This window comes from Pezoporus occidentalis, unplaced genomic scaffold (genome assembly GCF_034315485.1).
Source record: "Pezoporus occidentalis ecotype Australia unplaced genomic scaffold, CSIRO_AGI_Poc_V1 ctg169, whole genome shotgun sequence".
Taxonomy (NCBI): Eukaryota; Metazoa; Chordata; class Aves; order Psittaciformes; family Psittacidae; genus Pezoporus; species Pezoporus occidentalis.
In genome coordinates, this window is record NW_026913521.1 from 1,557,109 (window position 1) to 1,577,391 (window position 20,283).

Here is a 20,283-nt window from a genome sequence, read left to right on the forward strand (position 1 = left end):
ACAGCAGCAGGCACTGGCTGTTCCTGCGGCACACACTGCACTGGGATGGGTGACACCTTCCGCACTTGACAACTCATATAGACTAAAGCTCCAGTTTCTCACTCTAGGCAAACACACACCTAGGAAACCAAATGCTAAATTCAATCATTTCACACCACAGTGGCAGTGCAAGCCTAGCAAATGGAGGCCTGAATTAAGTAACAAAACAAGTCTCCCTCCTCTTAGAGATGACAAATTACATGAAAAGCCACAATGTAAGCATGAGGTACATTAACACCTGCAGAGAGGACTCCTGTATCCCTGGAAGAGCTCACCACAGAACACAGGCGGTTGTACTGGCACAGATGGTTCAGGGAAAAAGCTGTTGGGTAGCTGTTGAGCTACACCAACACTCATCTTCCTGCAGCTGCAAGGGCAAATTGGGGCATTTATCAGAAACGGAGGAAGTGGCAAAGTGTGGCTTTGTATCAGCAATGTTTGTATAAAGAATGAGGTACCTAAATTTTAGAGGAGTTTAGCAATTCAGCTGCCATCTGCTATTTCATTTTACTGACTAAACAGAAGAACTCTGAGGAATGAGTACTAAAAGCTTCAGAAATGCTATTGTACCTCTGTGCTGATGGAGTTCAATTCCCCAACTCAGCATTAAGGCTTCAAATGCCGCCATGAAGTCAAATCATAAATTTCACCAGCGCCTTTCATAAGGGACCCCTAAAAATCTCTGTTTTGCTACTATGTTTTCACTACTGGAAGGCAGCATCTGTTCAACATTAAACACTAAGCAGTTTGCTGGCATAAGCTGTAATTCTGCTATGCAGCCATGATTAAACTTTGCACCTTTCTGAACAGTGCAAGAACTTCTGCCCACTGCTAGCAGACAAAGGCTCAGTTTAGACCAGTCTTTGGGAGGGAGGATGCTCACTTCCAGTTACTCATAGACTGGACAACAGTTAAAGATTTGCAGGTGACAGCAATGGGGAGCCATCCCCTTTCCCTGTTCATATGGCTGATCCCTCATCGCCTGTGGAGCAGGCCATTTTCTGTTCAGAGATGGCTCAGGACAGCACTGGTGGGTAACACCCTGGTTCCAAGGGCGTTACTGATCGGCTGAGCTGCAGTAACCCCACCACAAACGATCCAACACCTCCTGTGCCCTGAACCCACCTCTCCCCATGGCACCAGCTCACCTCCGAGCAGCCTCTTTGATGCTCTCCCCTGGCTGCACCTTCCCACCGAAGCCATTCCACAGCCCCGCTCCGAACCCGCGTTTCTTCAGGCCCAGGAGGACGCGCTGCGGCTGCACCACCAGGACCAGGGTGAAGAGCTTGGTGGTGTACATGGCTCCTGGGCAGGAGATGAGGGCACGCTGCGCCAAGGGCTTCCGGCACCCCTCGGAGGGGAGGGCAAGCTGCTCCTCCAGCACACGGGGCGCAGGCAGCTCCTCTACCCCAAACACCCATCAAGCCATCCCCAAATGCCTGGTCCCTGCCATCCCCAGCCCAAACCCTCGGTTCCCAGTGCCTGCTTCTCTAGCATTCCTCACCAACCCTCCTGTTCTCCCAGCACCCTCTCCCTGAATCCGCCATAGAATCAACCAGATGGCAAAAGACCTTTACGATGGTAAAGCCCAACTGAACTGCCAAGTCCACTAAGGGCAAACTGACGTCCCCTCAGGACCTCCACTCACAGCCACCCCTCATTTCCCCCCACAACAGCGGCCCACACTATATAGCTGCTGCCCCTTCCCCTCATGGCCACCCCTCACGTTCCATGGCCACCCCTGCGCACCCCTCATGATCTTCCCTTATGGCTGCCCCTACTTTCTCGTCGTCACCCCCCCCTCCCGGCCCTGTCCCCCTCCCGCCCCGCTTTCCCGCCCACCGCTGAGCCACCACCTCAGAGCAGGCCCGGCCCGGTGCGGCCCTTCCCGCGCCGCCGCTCCAGCCCCGCCTGCGGCAGCCGTGAGGGAAGGGAAGGCGGGGCGGGCTGAGGCGGCCGCCATGGCGGGGAGGCGGGTCGGTGCTGCTGCCGCCGCTGCCGCCGGGGGTAGGTGCGTGGTGGGGCCGCTGAGGCAGCCGTCGGGTGGTGGGGTGTGCCGGGAAGGGTTGGTGTTACCCGCGGCGCCGTAAGCTTCCCTCAGAAACGGGTACCGTGCGTTTTGGGTTTGTCACTGCTGGGAACGCCGGAGAGGGGGTTAGTGACCTGGGAAGCTGTGGTGGCAGAGGTTGGTGGTGTGCTCTGCCCAGAGACATGGCGTAGCTGAGGCAACCCTCCTTCCTCCGAGGGGTGAGGTACCCCCAGCCGCCCCTCTGAGGCGGCCTGTGGTGTGCTGGGGTCGGGCTGCCATGGCGTGGCCCTGTGGGCCTTGGAACACAAACAGCGGAGCAGAAGGGAAGAGCTGTCTATGAGGGGGCCCCTGTCTCGCCTCAGGGTAACCTGTGAGGTTCACCCCAAACACAGCCGTTTGGTTGGGGCTGGACCGGGTAACGAAAGGCATCATGAATCTCAATTTTGAAGGCTTTTTTGTGAGCCTGGGAGGAGATGGAGGTGCAGCTAGAATTAATTAGCTATATAGAGACCTTTGAGACACATGGTGATGCTGCTTGGAGCAACCTGGTCCAGTGGAAGGTGCCCCTGCCCATAGCAGGGGGTTGGAACTGGATGAGCTTTAAGGCCCTTTCCAACCCTATCCCTTCTGTGATTATGTACTGATTGAATAACTTGCCTTCCTTACCGGGCAGCTGTTGGCATTTGGTGAGCAAATGTCTCCACACCACAGTGAGGTTTCTGAAGAAAACTGGCACTGAGCACTGGTGGCTGGAGCGGCACGTGAGGGATCCCTTTGTCAAGGCAGCGAAGCAGCAGCATTACCGTTGCCGAAGTGCCTTCAAGTTACTGGAAATGGATGACAAGCTTCATGTTCTTCGTCCCGGGCTTTCCGTTCTTGACTGTGGAGCGGCGCCCGGTGCTTGGAGTCAGGTTGCTGTAGAGAGAGTCAATGCCTTAGGTACTGGTAAGTGCGTGTTGTTGGCAGGCAAGATGGGGATGCTGCTCATCTTGAGGTGTGTGGGAAAACTTGGTTGTGATGGTGGTGGTGTAGCGAATGGATTATGGATACTGGTAAATACCAGGACTCACTGACAGAGGTGTGAAGATATGTGGCAGTGAGGAACAGGAACTCTTTCTTATAGTCTGGAGACATCATATTTGTGAAATTAAAACTTAACGTGGTGCTAATGTTCTGTTTAAATGATATGGGGAAGATCCCTTCATCCCGTTCTGCCATGGATGTGGCCTCAGGAGGTACCTTGGCTTTCCTGATATTTTATTTCCTTTCTTGAAAAATGATAGTACCCACTATATCCAGTTTGTGTGTTTTAAGCTATTAATATTTCCAAGATAAGGTGTTAACCGTCTCTACTAGCATCCAGCATTTCTGGACTGTCAGCCTTGAAAGAGCAGAAGAAAACCAAGAAAAATACCCCTTGCTTATCCAAAGTATTTGAGTTTTCACATCCTGAATGGATTAGTTTACAGCAAACCATCCATCCAGACACATGTAGCAAATTGTCTAAGGATAAGAAGACCAGATCTGGCAGGTGATGCGTTTTTTGTTTAATGACTAGCACAGAGCTCGTACTATGGAGTTTGTTTGCAACCATTATGAGTGTTCAGTGTGTCATTCGTTCTTATCTAGATCCTGCTGTCCCCACTGGCTTCGTCCTTGGTGTTGACCTCCTTCGGATTGCTCCTCTGGAAGGAGCAGTCTTCCTGTCAGAGGCTGACATTGCAGACCCAAACACGCTGAGGAGGATTCAGAGTCTGCTTCCTGCAGAGAAGGTGGATGTTATCTTGAGCGACATGGCACCTAATGCAACAGGCATCAAAGAACTGGATCACCAGAAGCTGATCAATCTATGTTTAGGGCTTCTGAAGGTATCCCAAAGTATTTTAAAGCCAAAAGGAGCGCTGCTCTGTAAATTCTGGGATGGGCATGAGTCCCGTCTTTTGCAGAACAGACTGAAGGAGCAGTTCCAAGATGTGAGAACTATAAAGCCTCACGCCAGCAGGAAGGACTCTGCTGAATCTTACTATTTGGCGAGACTGTATAAAGGGAAATGAAGGCTAAGAACTGCAGATTATCAAACAGGTGATCAGACACTCACTGGAAACCCAAATCTGCTGTGTGTTTAATGGAAAATCCCACCATTCAGACCCTGGGGAAATCTGCCATGACTGTTACAAAGTACATCACATACAAAAATAACCAGGGTGGTCCCCTGCTGCCTGTATCTGCTAATTATCCCAGCAGAAGCATCCAATCTAACTTCTCACCTGTGGAGAAAACAGTTGGGAATGGAGAGGAGTAATCTGAAAGGTGACCTGTGGGGCTTGGAGTAATGGAAATGGAAATAAAACAGTGATTTTACAAGGTTTTAATGCGTGCTTGAAAATCAGTGCACTGTTAATGTTGCCCCGTGTGAGGTTAACCATAAAAGGTGGCTGTCGGAATGAGAGGGAACAGCAAGGGCATTCTAAACCAATTTGGTGGCTTAGAATTCTTTAAAGCCGGTGCAATTTATCAGTGTGTGTAAAAATAGATAACGTTTTTGTGCCTGTCAGGGTCGGTATCATCACCCAGAAGGTAGCTTCCCTTCTGTTTTCAGTAATACTTTATATTTGACCAATGCTGTCTCTTAGGTGAAATGATGAAGTATTCCTTGGATCCCAGACAGGGAAGGTTACTGATTGAGTTGCTGGAATTCCTTTTGCACAAAGAAATTTAGCTACTGCTAAGATAAGATCAGTTTATTGGGAAGTGACACCTTTCACATTAAACAGCGCTTTTATCCGGCTGACTGTGGCAGAGTTGCAAGAGGAGCTCCTGACAGCGTCTGGTTGAAGGCTTCCAGATCTTTCTCATTGCAGACAGCTCATTTGGGATTGCTTACAGGGTTATCGAATTCCACCTGCTTTGAAAACTCCCGATTCCCTAAACTAAGAAGCGGGGTGTTGCTTTGTATGAGTTTGGTAAGGAAAGCCCCGCAGAAGCCCGTTACCCTCACCCTTAATGGCGCTGCCTCGGGTCATTACGGTACAGCGCGGAGGCCGGGGCGGAGTGCGCTCCTAGTACCGTCCTTACGGCGGCCCGCGGCGCTGTTCTCGCGAGAGCTGGGCGCGAGTTCTCGTGCGATTTCGGCGCCGGGGCGAGGAGGGAGATCCAAGCGGGGCGCGCGCGGCGGTGAGTGAGGGTGGGAGCGCCTGAGGGCGGGCGGGAGGCCGCTGGCTCCGCTCGGACCGGACCGGCCCGGCACAGCCCGGCTCGCCGCTCCCCTCCTGCCCTTCTCCCGCTGCTCGGCTGTCGCTCCCGGCCGAGTCCGCTGTCGTAGGAGCGGGAAAGGGAGGCTGTGCCCTGTCCCTGTTCCTCCTACCCCTGGGCGGCCGAGGTTGGGCAGGGCTGTGGGCACTGCTGAGGCCCCGCTCCCCCTGTGTGCCCTCGGGGGGTCCGTGAGGGAAACCCCCCCCTGCGGTGCCCGGGGCACCTTTGAGAGCGGGTTTTCTGCAGCGGGGACACGCTTGTCCTTTTAATTTTTAGCGTTGTTCGTGATTTCAAATCAGGCTTTCTGTGCAGGATTACCTGTTGGCAGTGGTGTCTCCTGAGTTGATTTACATGAGGTACTGAGGTACTTATTGCGAATAAACGTTTTCATTTGGGTTTTAGCTGATCCGTTGCCTATGTTAGTATTACATCTCCCCTTCGCAGTGGTATAAATCTAGAGTAACAGCTGTGTTGCTCTGAAAGTTAGACCCTAGTCTGTGCCTGGTACAGGGCTGTGTGGATGCGGTTGCCTTTCATGGTCCTGATGCTTTGTGTGGCTCATTAGACTTCTTGAAGTCTCCTGGGAATCTTTGCAGGTTTTTCTGGGATCCAGGCTTGTTTTGGCTTTGGCCTTTTAGTTAATATTCTTCTAGATTTGAAGGAAGAATTGTGAGAGCTTTTATGTGAATGAGGAGACAGTTTTACTTACAGAAGTGACCTTGGGAAGTTTTGTTGCTGGAAGTTCAGTTGCAAAGTGCTTTTTGGAAACCAGAGGCAAGTTGTGTAAAAGGTAGGATTGGCTGCTACTATGGAATTCTTCCTCCATCAGCCTCAGGTGTTTGGATGAAGAGTAGTAAGTTCTGTTTACTAGTGTTAGGTGCTGCAGATCTTCATGTCCTACAATGTTAACTTGTATCCCAGACTGTTACCTTGATTGTATAGGAAAGGAAAATTCAGTTTTGTATGATTTATGATAGCTTTTATTTACACACTTATGGGCTGAGATTTGGGAGAGAATCGTAGAATCATAGAATAGCTAGGGTTGGAAAGGACCTTAAGATCATCTAGTTCCAACCCCTCTGCCGTGGGCAGGGACACCTGCCACTAAACCATGTCACCCAAGGCTCTGTCCAAAATAAATAATTTCAGGTAGACAGCTCAAGGAAAAACAGGCTGTTTTGCATAGTTTTCTCGTTTAGGAGGCCTGCAACTTCAGCCTTGCTTGAATAGTGGTTTCTGATTCACGTTGATCTCAGCAGTGACCAGCAGATTGAGTTTTGTACCTTGTGAACTGGAAGACCTTCCATTTAGTGTTACGTTTAGGCAACAACGTGTCTCTTTTTAACAAAGCAGGCAGTATTTCGCAGCTTGCTCTGGATGTTTTGCTGATGACTTCCTGTGTACTTCCAGAGCCATGGATGACTTCGAAAATAACACCACCGTCTTCTCGGCCCTGAGATCTCTCAACAACTTCATTTCACTGGAGGGGGCGTCTGGGCCGGCGACGCCAGGCTCGTCTCGGAGCGCCTTGCAGATTCAGTACCAGCAGAGGGTGCAGGTGAGGTGTCCTCATCCCGGTGATGCTCGCAGGGTCGCTTTAGGGTGGTTGTACATTTCTTTCGATTCCAGGGACTGGGATTGATTTAATGAAGATCTCACCATTCTTTTTACGATTGATACTCATGCAAGCTCAATGAAAGCTTGCTTTTTCAACATTTGGGAGTCTTTAAATTGTTTTAAAGTGTCAGACATTTATTTCTGTCATGTACAAATTTCACGAAGGTCTTTTGACTATTTTCCCTGCTGGTTATAGGTGCATCTAGCTCAGGGAATTAAATTCTAAGTTGTTTTCATATTGCTGAACAAAGGAGCTTTTATCAATTAGTACTTTCTAGCAAGTCATTTTGTTACTTTTTTTACAATCTTCCTTAAAGTTCCTTTGTCTGGACACATGCAGAAGACTTGCCTTGTGTGTGGCTTTGATCTGCTGACCAATTGTGCTTCCTTGTTTACTGCTGTTCGTTTCCACATGTTTGTTCTGAGCTTTTTCCTGTAAGCTGCCTGATGCTCGTGAAGCATGAAGTTAACATTTTGGATCCTAAGGACTGTTTATTAGGCTGGAATGAAGTTTCTGTGTTGTGTGTCTTAATATAATTTCTATTTAGGTCTCTATAAAATAATCTTGATTTTTTTTTAATATAAATCTGCTTTGCATTTAGAATGAAAAAACCTATACATTTTCTGTCTGTGGTACATCTCGGATTGCAAAAGATGCAAAGATGCATTGCAAAGATGGTTAGAGGAGACTCTTCCTGGTTTATAGAGTCTTCTTTAGTCTTGAATGTACAGGGCTTAGACATGAGGTGTTCTAGTAATGTTGCCTGTGTTATGGGGTAATTGGAATGAAAAAATGAAGTGTAATGTGGCAGTTAGAAAACCATGTTATTTTGCCAGCAGTTAAACTTCCTGGGGAACATGATCTCTGTTTCTTGGGTAGCTGCTGTTACTTTTATGAGGCTTGGGAAGTTCATCATTAACGTTTTTTTTTCTAGATAAGGAAGTACATTTTGTTAGAGTATCTTTAGAGATTGAATGAGAAATTCTGAATGAAGAACTTGACATTTGCTTCTTTCCAGCTAACGATTTGATGTGGGTTTCTGAGTGTGTTGTTGAACTCTTGGTTTCCCCATCCGCAGTTGGTGCGAGAGTACCATAAATATGGCGATAGATTCCTTGTAACTTGTGAAGTGGCATTCAGGTGTGAGCTGAACAGCACAAGGTGGGAGCTAGCAATGTTATATGCTGTTAATGGTGTGTAATGTCTGTTTTCACACATGGTCTGGTGAGATGGAAGAACAAGCTGGCCAGATCCACTCCAAATCCCAGCTCCTGCAGGTGGAACGAGAGAAGATGCAAATGGAGCTTAGCCACAAACGAGCTCGCATTGAGCTGGAGAAGGCAGCTAATACCAACGCCAGGAACTATGAGGTAGGTACATCAATTGCAGATGGTTTGATGTCATAGACCTAAATCAGAACATACGTAGTACGTCTATGTTGGTGTTTTAGTTTGGATCAGGTGTATACTCTTGACTTCTCGTGCTGTGCTTTGGTTTGCAGTGAAATGTCTCAGAATGTGTATAGCCAGCTTTTTTTGGGATGAAACTAAACTGAAAGATGGAGGCCAGGAGCAAGCCTAGTGCTCTCCAACTGCTAACAGACACTGTCTTCAGAGCAAGACTTCAGCAAACCTGTAGTAAATGGTCCTGGAATACGTTTACTGTTTTTGCATTCACTCCAGATGTTGTGGTGGTGTGGGTGTCAAGTTCCCAGCACAAACTTTTGCCCTGCAGATCCCCTCACAGTGCATTGCACTAACTTGCTGATGTACATGAGAATGTGAAACCTCAGAGCCTGGTTTGGTTTATAAACCAATGATCTGATTACAAGATTCCATTAGTTTAGCACTGAAGTCATCATGGGTAGCAGTAACAAAAGGATTTAGTATTTGTTTCTCCCAGAAGTGTTTAAGTGTTTTTCTCCCAGATGAATTTAAACTTCTGCTGGCACAATTGCCAACATGTACTTTGTGTGACTGTAATTAATTGGAGTGGCAGCAGTGCCAACTGTGCTCTGTCACACAAGAGAGCTTGCACCGATAAAACAGTGAGCCTCACTCGGGGACGAAGAGCTTTTATTGCTTTCTGGTCTGATGCCCACATATATTTGCTTAGCTACGTTACTGGAATAAGTAGTAGATGTGTGGGTTTTGTAGCATAACAAAGATCTTATATGAGGCTGATTATTAAAAAAGAAACCTTTAAAAAACTCGTAAGCATGTTTTGTTGAATTTCACAAGGGTGCTGGGTGATAGATTTGGTGTGTGGTTCTGAAATAGCAAGTCAGTGTTCCTCTGAAGTCAAGTGTGGGATTAAGCTGAGTTCAAACTGGAATGTAGTTGAGTCAGTCACAGCAACTCTTGAAATACTGGTACAGAAAAAGGGAGCAGCACTCATCTCCAGCACTGTGGTAATTACCCTGCTCAGATTCTGTGTTTTTCCAAGTCATGTGGATAAAGGTTTTGGGAACCTCACATTGCTTTGCATAATCCTTGCTTACTATGTAAATCCATGTCTCGATTTGCTTTGATTAGCAAAGCAATTTACTACACATTTTTTCAATAATCAATTTGTGGTAGGAATAAACTGAAATGGTATATGAGAGGTTTTCAGAGGGCAAAAATATTTATTGTATTGATAATACTGTGTGTTTAAACCCTGTTTCTTTTATGTTAAATATCCTCATACAACTTCCAGAAGTTGCAGAGGGAAGTTTGTCTTATTAACCCAACTGTTGAGATCTGAGTTTCTGGAAGTCAATTTGCTATGCATGGGTCAGGTTCAAATTCGGCATCAAATGGTTTCATCTTTGAGTGTGCAATGGAGTCACGTCTGTGTTCTCATCTTCATGTCTTAGTCTTCCAGATCGCTTTGACTGCCTCTTAATTTTCTAGCTCCTTTGCCCTGTGTAGGTCCTTGACACTGAATTGCTGTTGGTAAGATTTTTGCCCCTGATAGTGCTCTGACCACTGCGATGAGGAATGGGGACGGGAGGAACCAAAACAGCTTCAGTTTTGTGCTACTTTCCTCTTATATCTCTTTGTGTTTTGTTTTTTTACTATTACAAGCGAGAGGCTGACCGTAACCGGGAGCTGCTCACGCGCATAAAGCAATATCAGGAAAGGGAAACAGAAGCTGAAAATAAACTGAAAGAACAAATGGAGATGAGCAAATGCTATAAGAAGAGCATGGAGACAATGAGTAAGAAGCTGCAAGAGAAGGAGAGCAAATTAGCTGAAGCCAATGAAGTAAGAACAGAGTAAATTTTTAATCCCTTTGTAGCTTCTGGTGACTGACTTTGAAGGTCTTGCGAATAGAAAATCCCCTTTTTGATTAAAAAAAAAAAGACAAACCCCAAACCAAACAAAACCAACAACCCAGACAAAACAATTGGAAGCACTGTATTTAGGAATAAACCCTGGTGGTATGTGTCTGTTTGCTGTCAAAGGTTAGAGCTTAACCAATCCAGAGACAAGCGAGCAGGTCAGAAGCTGTCACTGTGTTAATTAACAATGAGAAGGGATTTCTTAGATGGATACAGAAAAGGAGAAAAAAGTGGAAGGCAGTATAAATCACCTAGGTTTTTAAGTCTGGTTACATGACATTGGATAAAGAAAGGGGAAATAATGGAGGAGGTAAAATGGGAAGGTGTTGAGGGAAGTAGGGAAAATTGTAGACTGAAGGAGACCAAAGTTACGTACAAAGTAGTTCTTCCTGAAATGTCTTAGGTGCCTTTGTGTTCCACTGTAGAATGAATGCTTGGATAATTCTGATTTCAGCTCTCTGTGATGAGAAGACCATCCTTTCAGCCTCTTCAGATACCTTTCTAGTTAAGTTCAGCTAGTGCATTTGTAACTTTTCTGTTAACTGCATCAGCTGGGTACCTCTAGAGTCCTTAAGCCTTTCAGCTGCCTAGCTATCACTGGAAATATTTGTGTGATAAAGCAGGTAAACACATGTAATGTGCCACTTACTGGTGCTTAAAAACAGGGAGACAGTGATGGCATATGACAGAAACTAAACCCATGTATGAAATGTGTGCAACCTTTCTGTTTTTGTGTTCTTTTTATTATAGCCATCAGTATCAAGAGGGGCACCCTACATGACTCTCAGTTTAGAAAACACCTTACATATGGAATGTTTTGAGATTTTTCTGTTAAAGGGAGATGAATGTTGGCTATTGAAACAAACCTGTGAGGTTTTCTTTAGAATGAAGATATTTAGAACATTTTAAAATCCACTCGACCCCTACCTTTAAGGAAAGCAAAATGCAGCTGGTATTTAGTTGAGGCAAACGCAGATGCTTTCATTTTGGCTGTGTTTCAAGATTTAATTTGGAATGGTTGTGGGATAATGTTTTTACTTTAATATATATAGCTGTGTTTTATCATCATCTAGCTTTGAAGCTTGATAGTTTTCATGCCAGTTTGAGGTCACCCACTTAATAGGTAATGGAAATGACAATTTGGGTGACAGATGAAAGCAACTAAATTACTTTCTCTCGCCTTTGTTTTTGAGGTGAGTTTGCAGGTCTGAAGGTTTGCAAGAGTAGGATTGTTTCTAGATTCACTGTTTGTACTTTTAATTTGGATATGATTTCTGTCTATCACCATCCATAATATTTGGCTTGGAGAGTCATAGCCTTCTGTGTTTATTCTTTCTTTCCATTACTTCAGACAATCACTGTATTAAAAGGGAAAATCTCAGAACTGCAATGGAGTAAAATGAATCAAGAGATGCAGATGACAAGCCAAGACTCTCAGAAGCAGGAACTGATGGAACAGCTGGATGTTCAACATAAGTAAGCAGGGGATCAGTGACTAGGGAGAAAAAGGCAAACAAAACTTCAGTCTTCTGTAGCTGTTGTCACTCAGAAAACTTTCCACAGCGTTTGATTTCCGATCTTCAAAGGGGTTCTTTGATCTGGATGTGCAGGTTATAACCGTTGTTTGGAACTAGCTCTGAGGTGCGATTTAATTGTACCTTGAGGAAAAAAAAAACAACAAAAACCCAAACTTGAACTTAAAATCTCAGTGATGTCTCATGTTCATGGTAGAGAGTTAGCAGAAGGCATGTGGGTGGGAAAGGCTAATCTGAACTTTATAGGCTGAACAGAACAAAAATACCAAGCTTTAACTCCTAGTTGAGGGGTAGCTGAAAGGTATGAGTGTGTTGGTTTTTTTTTTAACTTGTTTACTAAGTTCAACTCCTCAGTTTCAAAGGTGCTCTTTATTTACTTTGGGTGTGTATTTGCTGGTTTCAAAGTTAAGGTGGCTTTAATTTTTGATTGTTTCTTAAGATGCATGTTTTTATTAAAATTAGTATTTTTCTGTCTAAATTAGAGGGAGACGGTATGCGTGTGAAACTCTGAGAGAGTCAATCTGCTGTAACAGTACCATATACCTCGTTAATAGCGTTTGAAAATGTTTGTCAAAGATACTTCTGCATGTAGATGGTTTCTGGTATGTGATTCCTGGGTGCTAAATGCCTCTTGTATGTACATCTAATAGAAAATGGCAAGAAGCTTGTCAGCAAATTCAGATGTTGCAAGCAAACCAATCCCATCTAGCAGAATATGAACAGAAGATTAAGGTAAGAAATTCTGTGGGCTATATAAAGCTTTAGTTTTTAATCTCTCCCATGGAAGAACAGAACAGTGTTTTTCTAAATATAAATACTATTGCAGAAATAAGACATTAGTTTGTCGTGTATGAATCTGATCAGGTGGCCAGCAAGAGCTGAATTTGGCTAAATTGACTTAGGTGGTCCAGACTACTTGTGATTAACTGTAACATGAAACACTTCATCTTTGTTGTATCAATTGATTGAGAAAAAGCATCTACCTATGCTTTCTCAATAGAAAGGTGATTTATATCCTTCTGCAGTGCTCGACAGGAACACTGTTTGATCTTGTGGCAGAGCACAAGATTGCCCTGCAAAATGTTCACTAGAAGTGGGTCCTTTTTAATGATTAGTGGAGATCTTGTTTTGTTAGGAACTTAAGGTACATAGGTGTAGGGAAGAGGCCAGCCCAGGTGTTACAGGTGGAACGAGAGTTATCCCTGCTTTGAGTGATGGATTGGGCCAGATGACCCACTGACTTCCCTTCCAATGTCATGCAAGTCATTGATTTGAGTTTAAAAATTGCAGTGGAGGAATAGCTCTTATGAGTTCCAAGTTAATCGTTGCTGTCCTCTTGCCATCCCATATTTTCTAGGATCTGGAACAGAAGCTCTCCCAGCAGGAACATGATGCTTTAATTGTCAAGAACATGAAGACAGAACTGGCTCGTCTGCCAAAAATGGAGCGGGAATTGCGCCAACTCAAGGAGGAAAATGCCTACTTCAGGTGAAAGAAGGGTTCAATTGTTGGGAGTGTTAGCCTGTGTGAGGTGTCCCTGCCCATGGCAGGGGGGTTGGAACTAGATGATCTTAAGGTCCTTTCCAACCCTAACTATTCTATGATTCTGTACCTGCTACATTTGCACTATGTGTACTTTCAAATCCCTCTGTCCCTTCCATATGGGAAACTTTAGAAGGAAGCTTAAATGTTACCTATAACTACTGGGTCTGAATTGAGCAGGTTGTGATGGCTACCAGAGGATTTGACAGGATGTGAGTGATCTCCCTAAACACAGTGAGAGCCTCACAGAATGTGTATTGATTGTTCTGAATGTTTGTTAGATATATTCTGTCATCTGTTTGTTAGAACAAAACTCAGTGTTTAAAGATAGCGATGAGCTCTGTACAGCTTTGGGAAAGGAATCCCTGTAGAGCATAGAGTGATCACTTTAATAACTCTTTTTGCTTAGTTATTGTTGCCACTGCTTTAGAGGCCTGGTGTTCCAGCATCATGTTTGGAAAGTTTTGTTTAAGTGTCTAAAGCATTCTGATACAGACCTGGGTCTCTGAAGTGGCAATTAGTTTGAAATATTAAATTCCTGTGAACTATGAAATAAGTTGCCTTAGAGATTTTTATTTTCTTTTGTTAAAGTAAACTTAATTCCCATCTTTTGGTGTATCTTAGATAAAAACCCTTGAGTTACATGCCTGACCTTACCAGCATTTTCTTATCCTAAAATTAAATCTCTTGGCTTTGTTTTTGTTCTTGTTTCATTATAATTTTAAATCGGTTATCTTGGAATCTTTTCTCATGCTTGGGTGTTTTGTGCGCAGAAATGTGCTATCAACAAATTAAAGGTCATTTTTTACAAACAGTTTTATCTTCTCAGCCTTGCACACCTTAAGCAGTGTCAAACATACTCAGCCATCACAGAGCACTCAGAAAGCCCCAGTGTCTGCCACTTGCTGTGTTACAGCTTGTGTTCAGCCTGCCTGAAGATTGGAGTAGGGAGTCTTTTGCTACCCTTCATGCTGTTTTGCCAATCAGTGAAGCAGATACGAAACTTCAGGTTCTTTGGACGTAATGAGGGTGGCACTTAAGAGTAGGAAAAAGCCCAGTTTAATAGCGCTGAATTTCTGTTGTAGCAGTGGCTTTGCAGTGAGGGTTATAGAAGCGAGTCAGTTGAATGCCATGAAGTCTGTTCAGTGTCATTCCAGGTGTATCCAGAAGTTCGTGTGGGTGAGTTGAGTTGCTTGGCTCTTTAATTATTGTTTCTCTTTTTCACCACAGGGAAATGAAAGAAAACAATGGGTTGCTCAAAGAGGAGGTAGAAGGTCTCCAGAGAAAACTGGAACGCTATGAGAAAGTCCAAGCGCAGCTCGCGACCGTTGAATTGGAAAATGAGGTGAGCAGCTGGGAATGTTTGGTGGGTGAGCAGGTAGAGGTTTCCTTTGTTGCCTGTCCTGTCTTTTAGGCTCTTCCTGTATTTTTTACTTGAGATGAGATACTTGTTTTAATTAATGTGTTCCAACCAGGCATTCCCAGACTTGAATGTCAGCATGAGAGGAGCTATGGCAATAAAGGTGACAAATGCAAAAGGTTAATCTGCTGTTCAGCTGGAGATTTCATGTAAAGAACTATCTCCTCAATAGTGTCTTTTTTGGCCTTGCTGTTTGTTTCTTGCCTCTCTTCCGCTAGAAATGTCATTTTTGGTGTTAAACTCTGCTCAGATACGGTGTTGCTGAAAAGACGTGTGGTAAGAACCTTGCTAGGCACTTAGATTACTGCCAGTGCCCGCGGGGCCAGAGTGTGGTCTCAGATGAATAAAATGACTTTGCTTCCATCCCACCCTGTATTAGTCAGACAGCAAGCTGTCAAGAGATTAACCTTGCTGTGAACCTATTGATCTGCGTAACTATACTGGTGTCTGATCAGGTTTAGATTATACAATTTGGCATAGACTAAAAGTAAAAAGCTAGAGGAGAAACTGGAGGAGGAGAAGTAGGCACTTCAGCTACTACAGGATTGGTGTTGAGAATACAGCTTGTTTACTTCTCCACTGCCAGGAGTCTACCAAAGTCTAGTACACTGATGGTAACTCACAGGGTTATTTGAAGTGTAACATAGATTCTGTGTGTCATAGAGCTGTGGTGACAGGGAAAATGTTTGTGAGGAATGGGGAATGACAACTAGAAATGCTAGATAAGAAGATAATGAAATCCACAGGAGGAAAAGACATTGACTTTGAATGGAGGATTATGGGAAAACTGTGGAAAATGAGCTGTTAGAACATTTTTCTGTGTCTCTAACTCTTCTTTTGATCTCTACTTCAGAAACTTCTGGGAAAATTAAAAAGCTGGGAGAGAGTGGACCAGAGCACCGGCTTGAACATCAGGTATGTGCTCACAGCTCTGCAGAGAAGTACAGTTTCAGGTGGTTTTCCTTTCCTCTGAATCATCTGATCCTTGCAGTGTGCTGGTCATGTTTCTTGCTAACTCTTCTTCATGTGGAGATTTTTCCAGTACTTTATTATATATAAGAAAAATCATAGGATACACACTGTTATAGAGTACCTTTGGGAGCTAGCAATTGTTTTTCACCAAGTCAGCCTGACAATGTCTCTAAGGCTCAGTTTTGAGTTCTCTGAACTCCTTGTGTATAAGCATTCATGTTTAGTTAGAGACTCTGCTAGTTTAGTAAGCAAACTCTTAAGAATATTAGGATGTGTTCAGAGAAAAGAATCTGTGTTGACAAGATCTTTGTGACAAATTGCTGTAAATATGATTTCTTTGAAATCTGGATGTCAAAATAAACTGCCAGATCATGTTGTGGTGACTTTTCTTCCCTAAAGCAGCTGAAGAACTGTTTTGACTAATGAGAAATGGAATAAACTCAGCTTCTTATAAAATGGGGAAAACTCTTCACCCCTCCAATGATGTTTTGTAACAGAAGCTTGTCAGTTTGGGTACTGTTACTTAACAGCTTTCTGACATGTGGAGCACTGAACCAGATTTTTTAAGATCTCTGGTATGTATGTGGTATAGGGAGGGGCTGGAAATGGTGCATTTTCTGATCATTTTCTTCCACTGCAGGAGGTTTTCTGTGTAACCATGCCTTCATGTGTCCTGCTTCAACACTGCTTTATCTTCTCTAAATGCTTACATTCTTGTTACACTAGGAGAACTGCTTCTTTGTAAATAACTGTGTTGATAGCAGCATTCTAGTACAGATCACTTTTCATACTGGATCAAGGCCTGAGCTGCAACATGAACCGCAGAACCTAACTTTACTAGTTGTTTCATTATTCCATTCGTTACATGTGTCCAAAACCAGAGTTATATTTGCAGACTGTTGGGATTGTTTGGAAGCAGGAGCATTTGAATATGCACCTATAGTTTGGGCACATTATTGCTTCATGTAGAAAATACTTGTGTTTAACTTGGGAAAGCTCCCTTAGTTTTCTCACTGTTTTCTGTTTAATGAAGACAATGAATCTTTCTGTGGCGCCATGCTATTATGACTGAGATCCTCTCCTGCCTCTACTGAGGATACATACATTTAGATGGAGTTAGAATTGTGCTGCCTCTCCTATGGCAAGGAAAGGCCAGAAATAGTATGAATCCTTTTCACAAAACGTGTGCTATCAGACAGCAGAGTAAAAGCTTTTTACTTACCTCAAGCTGTTAAAGGTTTAATGAGGTAATTTCACACTGGGAGAGAAATGGAACCAAGTGATTCTGCCTGTGGAAGTCTAATAACTCCTTCATTTAAAATCAGAATATTCACTGGAAAGTGCTAGGCTTTGATTGGGCCATATTGTTTAGTGCTATTAATGGCGTCTTCTCTTACAGAGGAGGGAATTGCTCCTGAGAAGAACCATCTTTTGCATGAAATTGTAGCAAGTGGAGCTGGATGATTTCCTTCTCCCTCTTTTTTTCCCCCCTCTTTCTTGTTGTTGCTTAGATTTCTTACATCATGAATTACATTGCTTCTGAGTCAGGATTGATGAAGATGATGAGAGATCATTGTCCTAGTCAAGTTCCTGGAGTATACTGTTGGCGAAGCATAGAATCAGCTAGGTTGGAAAAGACCCTTAAAATTATCAAGAGAAGAGTTAGTTGCCCATCTCATAGTAGAAGAAAACAGGAGCAAGTTGGATAGTTGTCCCAAAGACGCAGAGCAATATGCTGTTTGTTAATAACTCGATGAGCAAGGAAGAAGGGAAATGCATCTTAATCATACTCTTTATTGATACAGAGAATGTAAGTTAAGCATGTACAGCGTGTGGTGTTTTAGGAGAGGATGGTTTTTAATTTCCTCCAGCACTTCCACAGGGCTTGCTCTGTGTCTGCTCTCAGTGGTTTCTGTTCACTGATTGCCTGGTCCCAGCAGGCTTTTTGTCAGATTGGCTTATGATCAGACGTCGGAGCGTAAGTTTGTGTGATAATACTTGGAAAGGAGGTGCAGCTTTTAGGAGCGTAGTGGTAATCCTACTGGCTTTAGTACTGGTCTGTTTTTGATAACAATAAAAGAGCAAAGTGTTTATAATGCTTCCCTTTTCGTAGGCGGAAACAAGTTCATTAACAGTTTACTCAAAGGCTAATCTTAGGTTTTTCTGGTTCTGGATTCCACTTGTAAGCTCCTGGGTTTTCTTCTTGTGCTCATAAACCATAGCAGCAAAGACAGCTTTAGCTCTAGAGCATGTTGGTGTGTTGTGTTCTGTTGTGCAATCTTCTGTCCAGAATTTGCCTTTAGAATTATACCTGCCTTATACAATTGTTATAATATCCTCGTAAGCTCCACAATACTCAGATGATAAATTAATACACATTGTAGTTATGTTTGGTTTGTGTATGCACATTATGCATGTCCTAATCTTTTTTTGTGGTCAGTTATAAGTCCTTTTAGGATCTTGATCTTCTTACTGCCTACTTCCCTGCTATAGTTCGCTGTCTCTTATAGTGGATGGGATTTTTGTCTTGTAGGTCTTTTTTTGTGAGTTACTGTTACGCTGCCAGGGGTTTTCATACATTTGTCCTGTGTTGCTCTGACTTCATATTCCTGCTGTAGGATTTGGTTTCAACTGTAAAAGGAGAAAAAAAAAATGCTGAATTTTGAAATTCTTGCTTTGCAAGTAGAAAGTCTTCCTTGTTTTGGGGTTGACTCCCCTGGAGGAGGACATTCATGTATGGATATTGTAGGACTTTGTTATTAAGAAAGAGTTGCATTGGGAAAATAAGCTTATACTCTTGTTCCTCTGGAATGTGCTGATGTAGTTTGTATTTCTTCAAGGTCTAGTATTTGTGTAATAGAGTTGTTGACCATCTTCACTGAAGAACATGACAGGAGTGGTTGTTTTTTTTAGAGTTCTACTATTAGCTTGGAGGTATTTCCCAGGTAGTTTATTAAGTGTCATTAAACAACATGTATTTTAACCAAAAAATCCCTGGGGAAGGCTGTGTGTGAGAGGAGGCAGGTGCTTTATGTGGATGATGGCACGTAAAATCATCGATGAGGTGGTGTCCTTTCTCCTGCTGCTGGAGAAAACTGGATTTCCGCTCCAGTCTGGCAGGCTCAGCCTGATGTAAAATCATCAGCTGGGCTCTCAGGAAGGGTCAGTGAGTGTAAGGAATGTTGCTATCAATGCTGCATATATGCAATCGCTGTCTCCTTGTCCAGTACGTTGGGTAGTAACTTGGTGTGAAAAAGATTTGTGCACATTTCTCTAATGGCATACAGAGTAGAGTGTTTTTCAGACCAGCTCTGTAAACTTCATATTTACACCACACACTTAGCCTTGTTTAGTAAGAGTTCTTCAAAGCCTGGTTCTTCTCCACCCACCCCAAACCTTAAAATTGCATCCTCCAGAGCAGCACTGTTACTGTTTGACTTTCCCTTCTGCAGCATATAGAAGATACCCCAAAAAAGGAGGTTTCTTATTCTGTGAGCTTTACATCTAAATAAGATTTTTTTGCTGCTGCTTGTTGTTTTGACTGGTATTGCCTTTGTCCTCTAATAAATTAGACAGGTGACTTTGCTATCCATAAACAGGTACACATCATTTTGCATCATTCTGCACTCCAGGATGTATCTGCTATGTTTTAAAGATGAGATAGTAAGTTGGACACTGAAGATATTGATAGTCAGTGATAGTAGCTGACAAGGTTTAATGCTGAATTTGTCTTTGTATTCATGCGTAATTGGCAGAATATTTCAAGTCTTAAAAGACTGGAGTTTTGCTGAAAGGTTACACATATTTATGGAAGATAAAGCAAAAGATTTTGTTCATATCTTCAGAATCGTATTCCTGTTTTCCGTGCCCATCACAGGGAAGCATTAGACAGATCAGCTCTCTTTTTGTGAAGGGCCATGGAATACAGTATGGAAGTTAAATGCAAGCCTGACATATCAGAAAGAAAAGCAGTGTGCTTGAACAACGCTGTGTTGCTCAGGGGCTCCAGGGATGGTCTTGGACATTCTTGAGTCACGTCTAGTTGCAGTTATTTATATTGGAAGGGAGATCTTGGCGCCTTGGTGTAAGGCTGACCTGGAGGAACTCTTGGTTTAATGAAGCATGAGTTTGGAGAGTACCTATAGTCGTCCTTCAGTTTGCAAGGGTAGATTCAGTTGGCTTCACTGATGATAGTACATTAAGCTGCTCTAGCTGTTTGTGTATTTGCTGCCTGGGTCTGGAAAGAGAAGTGCATATTTAACAGGAATTCAGGCCAATGCTTAAGGACCATTTTCACTCAGTGGAGCCTGGGTGACCTGGGTTTCTTGTGGAAACATCTGTGGGCTGGCTGGCTGACAAATCTTGGGGCCTAACTTCCTGCAGTGTCTGAGACCAGATAAGAAGAGGAGATAGTGTGAATGTGCATGCATTTCCTCTCCAAGAAAGGGTTTAATTAAGTGGGAAGTATCTCTGTTTAGTACAGTGGATAGCATAGTTGTAATTTGTAATTACACAGGTGCTACACTCAGTACGGGAAGTCCTCCTATGCAC

General features: G+C 43.7%; 3 protein-coding genes across 10 annotated transcripts in view; 2 read left to right on the plus strand and 1 right to left on the minus strand.

Moving 5' to 3' along the window:
- NUDT1 (nudix hydrolase 1) overlaps positions 1-1,465 on the minus strand; it is a 5,461-nt gene extending 3,996 nt beyond the window's left edge. The window contains exons 1-2 of one of the 5 annotated variants that reach the window (XM_062613603.1): positions 1,188-1,429; positions 278-406 (exon numbers count right to left, since the gene is read on the minus strand). In XM_062613603.1, the coding sequence (XP_062469587.1) occupies positions 278-406; positions 1,188-1,339 (281 nt within the window). In that variant the 5' untranslated portion in view covers positions 1,340-1,429. Of the gene's footprint in view, positions 1-277; positions 407-1,187 lie in introns of all 5 variants that reach the window. The other 4 variants (XM_062613604.1, XM_062613602.1, XM_062613605.1 and 1 more) reach the window with 4 other exon arrangements.
- Positions 1,466-1,995: 530 nt separating this feature from the next.
- On the plus strand, positions 1,996-4,430 carry MRM2 (mitochondrial rRNA methyltransferase 2). The gene is made up of 3 exons (XM_062613583.1): positions 1,996-2,050; positions 2,742-3,013; positions 3,698-4,430. Exons 1-3 carry the CDS (start codon positions 2,001-2,003, stop codon positions 4,120-4,122), a joined length of 747 nt encoding a protein of 248 aa, XP_062469567.1. The 5' UTR covers positions 1,996-2,000; the 3' UTR covers positions 4,123-4,430.
- A 672-nt stretch (positions 4,431-5,102) lies between these two features.
- Positions 5,103-20,283, plus strand: part of MAD1L1 (mitotic arrest deficient 1 like 1) — a 368,957-nt gene continuing 353,776 nt past the window's right edge. For 3 of the 4 annotated variants that reach the window (XR_009963812.1, XM_062613593.1, XM_062613591.1), the window contains exons 1-9: positions 5,103-5,242; positions 6,731-6,878; positions 8,168-8,308; positions 10,007-10,186; positions 11,615-11,739; positions 12,449-12,530; positions 13,156-13,286; positions 14,571-14,685; positions 15,614-15,675. Coding sequence is in view for 3 of the 4 variants with exons in the window: in XM_062613593.1 (XP_062469577.1) it covers positions 6,735-6,878; positions 8,168-8,308; positions 10,007-10,186; positions 11,615-11,739; positions 12,449-12,530; positions 13,156-13,286; positions 14,571-14,685; positions 15,614-15,675 (980 nt within the window). In the remaining variant the exon portion in view is untranslated. Of the gene's footprint in view, positions 5,243-5,968; positions 6,111-6,730; positions 6,879-8,167; positions 8,309-10,006; positions 10,187-11,614; positions 11,740-12,448; positions 12,531-13,155; positions 13,287-14,570; positions 14,686-15,613; positions 15,676-20,283 lie in introns of those variants that run through there. The other variant, XM_062613592.1, reaches the window with a different exon arrangement.